Source organism: Vespa mandarinia, chromosome 10, assembly GCF_050613455.1.
Source record: "Vespa mandarinia isolate Hongniang chromosome 10, ASM5061345v1, whole genome shotgun sequence".
Taxonomy (NCBI): Eukaryota; Metazoa; Arthropoda; class Insecta; order Hymenoptera; family Vespidae; genus Vespa; species Vespa mandarinia.
Window position 1 is genome coordinate 3,855,001 of NC_140819.1, and position 10,000 is coordinate 3,865,000.

At 37.6% G+C, this 10,000-nt stretch overlaps 2 protein-coding genes across 8 annotated transcripts in view; one reads left to right on the forward strand and one right to left on the reverse strand.

Annotated features, from left to right (window-relative positions):
• tara (SERTA domain-containing protein 2 taranis) overlaps window positions 1-10,000 on the reverse strand; it is a 37,279-nt gene that overhangs the window by 9,218 nt on the left and 18,061 nt on the right. The window contains exon 1 of one of the 4 annotated variants that reach the window (XM_085659958.1): window positions 2,011-2,061. The exons of 2 other annotated variants lie outside the window; for them this stretch is intronic. In XM_085659958.1, coding sequence (XP_085516084.1) covers window positions 2,011-2,028 — 18 coding nt within the window. In that variant the 5' untranslated portion in view covers window positions 2,029-2,061. Of the gene's footprint in view, window positions 1-293; window positions 457-2,010; window positions 2,062-10,000 lie in introns of those variants that run through there. One more of the 4 variants, XM_035877030.2, reaches the window with a different exon arrangement.
• Window positions 1,027-7,781, forward strand: LOC118446398 (uncharacterized). 4 transcript variants are annotated; one of them, XM_035877033.2, is made up of 4 exons: window positions 1,027-1,331; window positions 1,505-1,863; window positions 6,052-6,267; window positions 7,072-7,781. In XM_035877033.2, the coding sequence occupies exons 2-4, from the start codon at window positions 1,678-1,680 to the stop codon at window positions 7,477-7,479; spliced, it is 810 nt and encodes a 269-aa protein (XP_035732926.2). In that variant the 5' UTR covers window positions 1,027-1,331; window positions 1,505-1,677; the 3' UTR covers window positions 7,480-7,781. The 4 variants fall into 4 exon arrangements, with proteins under 4 accessions (XP_035732926.2, XP_085516085.1, XP_035732924.2 ...); XM_085659959.1 differs by having other exon boundaries at window positions 1,027-1,928; XM_035877031.2 differs by having other exon boundaries at window positions 1,027-1,863.

A 10,000-nucleotide genomic window follows, 5' to 3' on the forward strand; every position in this document is an offset into this window, starting at 1 on the left:
GAGATTGTAAATTTGAAAAAAAGAAAAAAAAATGGAAAAAGAAAAAAAAAACGAAGAAGAAGAAGAAAAAATTGTACAAAGAGAAAAGAAATTCTGACAGAGAAAAAAGCCTTAAAAATGACTAAGTCTCCTCCCAATCGATTCCTTGAATTCTTTAAAAGGTGAGGGACAAGTATGAAAAGAGACAAAAGGAAAAAAAAAAAAAAAGAAAAAAGAAAAGAAAAGGATAAAAAAATTTTCGCTCGGCGATAACGAAGGAAACTAACTCCTTCCTCCTCCACATTTCCACGTACCTTTCTCTCTTTCATAATTCTCGCGAGTATTGTCTGTATGCTTTTTTTTGTGTAGCTCTTGTATTCAGGGTGAATACGAACAACAAGTTCCAATGTTGATGGTAAAGAAGAAAAACGTAATAATATAGCGTAAAAACGTAAGAAGAAACGTCTATGTTGCGAGAGACGCTAGTCATTGTGTCGACTCGGAAGACCAACTTTGAGATGGTCGGTTGTTCCATCCACCGTAGTGTTTCTCCTTAAAGCCGATAATCGTAAAACGTGGTTCTCGGGCGCACTTGTTGAATCGAGCGCGGTAAACCATAGGGTGGCCACACCACCGACCGGGAGGTACCTTCTGTCGTAACGGATTAGTCGTGTGCCACAGAGAAACGCACGCTTACTTAACTCGCCATAAATCAAACTCGAGAGAGGAGGAACGTGTACAAGAGAAGTATATACTTTCCTCTCCCTTTCCCTCTCTCTCCCTCCTTGTTGTCATGTTTTCCTCTCTTTATCTTTTTTCTTCTTCTTCTTCTTCTTCCTTTTCTCCTTCTTATTTTTCTTTTACTTCTTTGTCTTCTTCATCGTCCTCTTATTTTTCTTTTTCCTTTTCCTCTTCTTCTTCGTCGTCTTCTGATTTTTCTTTTTCTTTTTCCTCTTTTTCTTTTTCCTCTTTTTCTTCTTCTTCTTATCCTTATTCGTATACGTATTCTTATTATTATTTTTATATAATACTTTCTCGTCTCACATCGACACACAAGTTTTCCTTTTCGAATCTTTTCACTTTGCCAAAGTTCCTTTTCTCTTTTTTCTTTCTTGTATTTTTTTTCTTTTTTTTTTTTTTTGTTGTCTTTTCTTGTTTCTTCTCTTATTCCTTTTCTTCTTCTTATTCTTATTCTTTTTCTTTGTTCCACGAGTCGTTGTTATCTCGTAATGTTTCGAAGGAAGACACGTTCCGCGCGAATATACGATGAGCGAAACACATACCAAAGAGCAAAAGAGATGACGAATAAGTGGAGAAGGTTTGCGGTGGATCCGGCTATGCGCGACGATGAGGTAATCTTTGCCGCATGAGTCGGAGTTATCTAGTCAGTTCGGACGAACGAACGAACGAACGAACGAACGAACGAACGAATGAACAAACGAACGAACGAACGTAGGAAAGCTAGGTTCCCGCTGATATTTCATTTGGTAAATATTCCTAAAGAAAATCAATTATTCTTTTAAAGGAGAAAATGTGAATGACGGAAGGACGTTCGATCGAAACGAGATAAGATTTTGTTAACAATGAAATATCTCGAGCAATTTTTATCTTCAAAAAGAACAAAAAAAAAAGGAAAGGAAAGAAGAAGAACAAAAGAGAGAGAGAGAGAGAGAGAGAGAGAGAGGGAGGGAGGGAGAGATGAAAATGATGGAAAAGGAAAGTCTATTCGTTAGGGTATGTAAGTACATAGTACGTAGATTCAACGATTCCCTAGAATCGAATAAAAAGCTGAAAGATTCGACGATGCAAAGTGGAAAAAACGTAGAAAGAAAAGGAGAGAAGTGGAGAAGACTCGAGTTGGATCCGGCTATGCGCGATGATGAGGTAATGTTTGCTACGAGAGTCGAAGTCTATCTAACCAGGTCCGTACCCGATGGAGTTAGAGTCGGGTGACTATACATATTACTTTACGATATAATTCTAATCTTTCGAACTTATAGTCTTCCTCGATTTTCTTCACTTTTTTATTACTTTTTCTCTCTCTCTCATTCTCTCTCTCTCTCTTTTCTTTTTTCTTCTTTTTTTTTTGTTTTTTTCGTTCGTCGTATTCGGATATAACGGTAAGCAAAAAAAAAAAAGCGAAACAAAGATTATCTTTAAAATTTTTTCGAAAGAACGTCAAGAATTTCAAGGACGCAACGTCATTGTCAAAAAATTTAAATAATAAATTTGAAAAATTATTCCGATGTTACGTTAAAATTGATTTTCTCATTGATTTTTATAAAAGATAATCAAAGCCATAGAATGTTTCTTTTCTTTTTTCTTTTTTTTCTTTTCTTTTTTCTTTTTTTTTTTTTTTTTTATATAATAATCTCCGTCGTAAAACGACACAATGGTAACTCGCCACGAGGAGTAGAAGCTTCGACGACGATGATCGTCGTGACGGCATGACGTCAACCGGCCGTGTTATTTTCGAAAGGGGACTCGACGATAGCGTCGTGCAGTGGCGAGATCGCCAAGCTCGAAAAACAGTCGGCTTTGCTGCGACGAACGTAGATATACGAGGCGTCAGCGCATTTAATAAAATAATTATATTCAAAATTCAAAAAGAAATCTTTCTAAAGTAACCATTCAAGATTTATTATCGATCGATGCAAATTATATTATCGATAATTTCTCATTTTTTCGTAATGATATCATTAATAACATCAGCCAATAAAAATTTTTGAAAAATCTTACATTTCATTTTTATTTATCTATTTCTTTATTTATTCATTCAATTTCATCTCCAATTCATTGCTAGTAAAAACTAGAGATAGTAATAGTAATAGGGATAATAATAAAGTATAGGGATAATAATAATAATAACAATAATAATAATAATAATAATAATAATAATGTGTTCTATACAATACACAATTTATTTGAGATCGGATTAGCTACGTCAATGAAACCAAAAAAAAAATATATATATTTTTTTTTGGCTTATATATATATATATATACACATTCAATCAAGATTAGTCATATCAAGACTTCTTGTCATAGTATTAAATATCTGATAAAAAGATATATGTATCTGGAAATGTCATCGTTCAAGTAGATTCTTTGATAAATTTGTTTCCAATTTGTTCGTATCGATCGAATTTAAATCCGAGTTCAGGATGTAATTTTTCTTAGAGAAGAGCCATCGCGATCCTGTACGTTGAGCATACAAACGACTTGAGCAGTGTAAAGTCCGCGGCAGATTAGCGACGTGCTATCTAACAACGAGCGTCGGATAAGATTGCCAGGGCGTTCGTTCGTAAGTACGAACTGACTTCAAGGACTTGCGACGACACGCGCGGCCGAGCGCGAGCACAGTGTCTCTCTTCTGTCTCTTCCTCCCCCCTATCTCTTTCTCTCTCTCTCTCTCTCTTTCTCTCTCTCTCTCTCTCTCTTTCTCTTTTTCTCACTGTCGGAGTATGTTCTTTGCGAAGCATGATGCGCGATGATTCTCGAGATCATCTTGGAATCTAGTTTACCAATCTTACGATATTGCTCTATGATTTATAAATGGAAGAAAAAGAAATAGAACAAGAAGATGCAGAGAAAAACAATCCAATTTATAATATATAATATTTTTGTGTAATCGTGTAGTTGCAATTTTTTCTCCATTAATCTATAAATACGAATATATATATAACATATATATATATTTTTTTTTCTCACAAATAATAATAATAATAATAATAATAATAATAGTAATAATAATAATAATAATAATAATAATAATAATAATAATAATAATAATAATAATAATAATAATAATAACTATTGTGAGTGAATTATTAAAAATAGTTAATCGTTAGAATAAATTGGTGAAAATTATATACACAAGCATGTAGATATATTTATTGTATATATTCTATATATTAATAATGAGTTAAGTTTATTTTTAATAAAAGAAAAATAAAAAAAATAAAAAAAACAGTTTCGTAAGAATTCCTAATAGAATAACTAATAGAATATTGGAGATAACTTGGAATAAATGAAGATAGGAATAGTTTACTCTAATGAACAGAAAAACTAAACAAAACAAATGAGTACACGTACAAGTTTTGCCCACATTTTCCAAACTTTTATCTCTTATACAGATATATAATAATACAAGATTAATATATGATTAACGTATATCAAAATCTTAATCTTAAAATAATAAAATTATAACTATAGTAAATTCCTAGGATGTCGTGAACAAAAATTTGGGGGTGTATCTACACACGCGTAGTGCATCCTGACAACGTATTTTATATATATATATAAAGGTGGTATATTTTATATATATATATATATATATATATATATATACATATATACATATATATATATATGAAGGTGAGTGTGTGCTTATGTACCAACTCGTCGGATAAATACTCTACCCTATATATCGCGTGGCTAGAAGGTTCCTACGAGCCGCTCGGTCCCACATTAGGGGATGAATAAAGGAAGCTCTCCGAAAAGGAGGGTTCGCTCCCCTATATCTTCAGTGATTCTCAACTAGTTCCGACTTGGTGGAATCACGAAGGCCGCTGTTCTATCATTTAATTTTGTAGGAAGAGTTGATAACCACTGGGAAGTAATCTACAAGGGCGCGCGGCATCTGCGATGCCCTAAACGAAGGGTCCGGCCCTATCCTCCGAGGCCGAACTCATAGAAGGGAGAGAAAACGAGAGAGAGAAAAAGAGAGATAGAGATAGAGATAGAGATAGAGATAGAGAGAGATGGACAGAGGAAGAGATGCCGAACGCATCAAGGGTAGAATGTAAAAGAAAAAGATATATATATATATATATATATATATATATATATATATCTTTTTATATATATATATATATAAGACCAGAGCGCGTGCGGATGAGAAATAAAGAGAAAGAGAGTGAGATCGTGAAATAAAGAGACAGAAAAGAAAGATTCGATATCTCAACTGTGTCTCGAGGGAGTTCGATGCCTTTAATTGGCTCGAATGTAGAAAAAGAAAAAGAGAAAATTAAACGGAAGCATCTTAATCCGTTCGTAGAAGGAAACAGTTTTAAGATAAAAAGGTGCTTTACGTTGAAAGGTGAGAGAAAGAAAGAGAGAGAGAGAAAGAGAGAGAGAGAGAGAGAGAGAGAGAGACAGAGAGAGAGAGAGAGAGAGAGAGAGAGAGAGAAAGAGAGAGAGAGAAAGAGAGAGAGAGACTCTTTAAAGATCCATAAGAATGGGACGATTGGAAAGGTCGTAGTTGCTCGTCTCATGATGACGTATGTACGCACGTGGACGCTCGATGCACGTGGGTGGCTCTCCAGTTTTGTGGATGAAGGGAGAGAGAAAGAAAAAAAAGAGAGAGAGAAGGACAGAGAGAGAGAGAGAGAGAGAGAGAGAAAGAGATAGAGAGAGAAATGAAAAAGGGGGACAAGGTGGGGTAACTAAAAAATGGAAGGGAAAAGGGGCCATATGGCCAGGAGAGAGAGAAAAAAAGAAAGAAAGAAAGAGAGAAGAGAGAAAGAGAGGGAGGGAGCGAGCCGGTGTGGGAGCGCGCGTCCCTTTCTCATACATTTTTGTCGCCCTCGGCCTTTTTTTCTTTTCTTTCTTTTTTCTATTTTCTTTTTCTTTTTTTTTTAACACAGCATCTTCCTGCTTACGCGCGCGCAACCGTACGTATATAATACGCGGCCTATCGTATATTCCTTTTCCTTTTTCTTTATACGCACACAATGATCCTCGTGCTAGTTGTAAATTACACGAGGATATCTATTAGCAGACGAACGAACGACGCTATTCGTCGGCTCGAAATTGAATCGAAAACCACAGATAGGAAATTTCTTTTCCTGTATATATTCACCTTCCCCCTCATTCCTCTTTCTCCTCTTTCTCCTCTCATACTCGTTTCGTTTCGAGAGATTTCAATTCGTCGATACGGGGTGGTACGTTTTTATGAGGTGAATCGATCGACCAAGTCGATAAAGCCGATTGTGCAATTATCGAGAAGGTTCTACGAATAGAGAGAACGAGACGAGTTTAATTGTGGTAGTAAGGTAGTAAGCTTTTCTAGTCGTCTAGATCAGAATCCATGGTTACGCTGAGGGATGAAAGAGCAGCAAAGCTGTTTGCTTGCTTACGCGAGAAACCTGTTCGCGAGTGGGCGCAAATTTACGAGGAGACCTACAAGAGATATGCCAAAGGGATGATGATGATGATGATGATGATGATGCTGGTCGTTCGCTTATGTTGGTCGCAGGTGTTCAACGAGAAATACGACAAGAAAAAGGTCAGACCCCTCAGACCAAACGATTAGTGCTTTTCTCGTTTAGTCGCTTGTATATGAAGATCATCCTATTTTTGTGTTTTTCCCTTACCTTTTTTACATTATATTTTCAAAGAAACGTAAACGATATCTCATTAATATAATAATGACGGAGGAATAATGCTAATTACGACGAATCGATTCAAACGATCAATATTGTTCACGTACAATTAGTACTCAAGAGATATATCATAATTGTTGAAATTCAATAAGGATCGGATTATTTTCTCTTTCGTCGAATAATTTTATTAAATTTCGAATACCGTGATCGAACGTCAATTATTCCCACTTAACGTAACAACGCAACAACACTGGGATCTTTATCAACGTTGATAAGTTTATCTTTTATTTCATTTTTATTGCCGTCTATCTTATTCGTAAAAGAATTTATAGTATTACATTACAGAAAGGTAACCGTTCTTATTTTTTTACAAGGATAACGAAAACGGTCGAAATCCTCGATTGATCCGATTATAAAAAAAAAAAGAAAAAAAAAAAAGAAAAAAGAAAAAAACGATCAATAATAGAGTAGACATCAGACGGTAAAACTGTAAATTTGACAGGTAAAAAGGTCGAAAACGTCCGAATGATCTTTTTAAAAAGTATAAGAAAATATCGACGTGAAGTTTTAAAATAATGTACAGAGTTTCGAACGAAGAGAGAAGGGTTTCTGTTCCATTCACGAAAAGTTGGGAAAATCTTTGGAACAGTTTATCTTCGTTTTATTTTTTTTCCTTTTTATCCTTTATTTCCCTACTATGTTCGTAGGTCCTAAATATGGTATATAGGTATACCTGGAGTCCAGGTAGAAGAAATAAGAAATACCAATCGTCCCTAGTCCGTGCTTTGCCACGAAAAGCCTCGAACGAAAAGCGACGAGGCTTGACGAGGGTCGGACGGAGGGCCAACCCAAGGGGAACTTTACCGAACGTTTCGTTTCGACCTGAGCACGTTTGCTATAACGCTGCTGTTATAGCAGGAACGTTCGAGCACAAGGAAGCAAGCAAGCAAGCAGGCAAGCAAGCAACCAGGCAAGCAAGCAGGCAAGCAAGCAGGCAAGCAAGCAGGCAAGCAAACCATAGTGGCACGCTACGCAGCAGCAGCGGTTCTCACGCTCGAATCGAACGTTTTTGCTGTCAACGTGACGACAACAACTACAAAACGCTAAGGATCTAATACAGCGGCTATGCCGCAGTCTGGAGCAAAAGTCTCGGAAACTTAACGTTTTCCACTTTCTTGTCTCACTTGGAAAATCTAACGGAGGATACAAAATAGAAATTGCAACTACTTTGGTAGTAACTAATAAGGTACATTAAAGCCGCTCGAGGAGAAAGTCGAGTCGCGATGGTAGGAGATCGCGATTACGATCTAGACGAGTGGCAGGCAAGCAAAACGGACATGTTTTCTTTCGTCCCTACTTTCTGTGTGCTACGCGGTGTAAGTAGTAGTAATATAATAAATAATAGATCGAGAGAACTTATGGATCAAATTTTGAAAGATTTGTTAAATAAATGAAATCTCTTATATGTGAAAGAAACTTTCTCTTTGTGATATAATGTTTATTGTCTTATAGATAGGTTATCAGTTTCTCTCTCTCTCTCTCTCTCTCTCTCTCTCTCTCTCTCTCTCTCTCTCTCTTTCTTTAACGATTTTCGGAAGAAGTCTTAAAGAAGGAAATGCTGACCATCACCGGGTCCATTCGCATATTCAAAGCAATAGAGAGGGTCAGCAGCATCGAGTACGTTTCTTCTGTGTACGTGTCGGTAAAGCTCTGAGTCGTATTGTTGGCTTCGGAGTAGAGCAACCCGTATGTACCCTCGGTCAGAAAAAAAAGAGGAAGAAAGAAAGAAAGAGAGAAGAGAGAGGAGAGAGAGAGAGAGAGAGAGAGAATGAAAGAAAGACAGAGCGAGAGACGAGGGTTGGAACCTTTTATACGAAGGGTCGGCTGTCGGTCCCTGCTTCTTTTGTCCGGATCGTCGAAGCGACAGCAGAGAAATCCCCCTTCGACGGGTGCAGTCGTTTCTCTGCCTGTCTGCTTGGCATGGCCTGGCCTGGCCTGGCCTGGCCTGGCCTGGCTTGGCTTGGCTTGGCTTGGCTTGGCTTGGCATGGCATGGCTTGGCTTGGTCTGGCTTGGATTGGCTTGGCCTGAGTCTGGCCTGCTTGCTTACTTGCTTGCTTGCTTACCTGTTTGCTCGTTTCATTCTCTCGATCGTACTTACGTCCAAATAGTTCTAACATACGAAGACATGTACGGAACTTCGCAAATGGATCTTGGATCCTGTATTCCCTGGCCATTTGACAAATCGAATCGATTTGTCGTCGATCGAAGGAATACAATAAAAGACAAAAAGGTGGATAAGTTTCTTCGATACGAAATAAACGAAAGAAAAAACGAAGAAAGGAGCGAGCAAACGAATGAGCAACCAACCAACGAGCATCCACAGTCGGTTTGCCGTTGAACGGCCTAGAGCTTGTTGCCTGGCCTAGCCAACAGGCTGGCTTGGGTGTTGGTGAAAGGTGTGGCCGCCTTGGATACACGAGAAAACGAGAATGCAATATTCTCTCTCTCTCTCTCTCTCTCTCTCTCTCTCTCTCTCTCTCTCTCTCTCTCTCTCTCTCTCTTTCTTTCTCTTTCTCTCTCTTTCTTTCTCATACACATATTGCTCATATGTATATAATATATACAGATACATTCAAAGTGATACACACCTACATACGTATCAGCATGAACATGTACGATATATTCGCAAGGAACGTAGCAGAGAGTTCGCCTCTCGAGCGTTCTCCATAATTGTTCTCATCCTGGTGCTTCGTTGTTGCCGAAGGTGATAGGCTCGTATGTACACGTATGTATATGCGTATGCGTGTATACGTTAAAGAGAAAGAGAAAAAAGAAAAAGAGGGAGGTGGAGAGGCATAGGAAAGAGAAGGCAACGATCGAAACGAACGACTCGTATACAGGTGGTCGGAGCGAAACGATCGAAGAGTACCGCTTAATGGGATTCAACGACCTCTCCTGCCCGTGTCGAACGCTGGACTGTCGTCCTGTTGGTCCTCGCGGGATCCTACTTGTTCTCTCTCTCTCTCTCTTTGTCTCTCTCTTTCTCTTCTACTTCTTCTTCCTTCTCCTTCTTTCTCGTCTTAACCGAACATAGGACTTTTCCAACTTGACGTTCCGCGATGCGATTCGCGCTGCATTAACATCTTGCTCGCGCGAGCACAAACACGATATAAGATAGAGAAAGAGAGGAGGAAAGAGGAAGAAAGAAAAGTTAAGAGGAGGGAAGGACGAACAGCAATGGGAAACGTTGCTACTCCGTAGCGGTACTGTCCTTGCTCGATCGCCTCGAGCGATGCTTAGTTCGCGGTAATAAGCGTTCCCGTGTCCTGAGTTATCCAGCTATTTCTATTCTTTTTCGTTGTAATATATATATATATTTAACCTTATATCTATGTATAGGAAAGTACCAAAACGGTAATACTTGGTAAACTTTGATCAAAATAATCTTTTCGATGCAATGTATTTTTTCCTGAACAAAATTCGAAATAGGTTTAGAATATCGTCGATTTTTTTTTTATATACAAAAATGCAAGTACAAATTCAAAATATAAAAGACGAAATAACGATGAAAAAAAAAAAAATAATAATAATAATAATAAAATTAATGTCTATTAGCGGTGCATCCAAAATGAAAA

What these genes read in the sequence shown, in the direction of transcription:
- LOC118446398 (XM_035877031.2), top strand. Translation starts at nt 1,678, where the DNA reads ATGAAAATGATGGAAAAGGAAAGTCTATTCGTTAGGGTATGTAAGTAC. An exon ending in CGGCTATGCGCGATGATGAG is followed by an intron (nt 1,864 to 6,051) that starts GTAATGTTTGCT and finishes AAGCTTTTCTAG; the next exon opens with TCGTCTAGATCAGAATCCAT. An exon ending in AGAAATACGACAAGAAAAAG is followed by an intron (nt 6,268 to 7,071) that starts GTCAGACCCCTC and finishes CTATGTTCGTAG; the next exon opens with GTCCTAAATATGGTATATAG.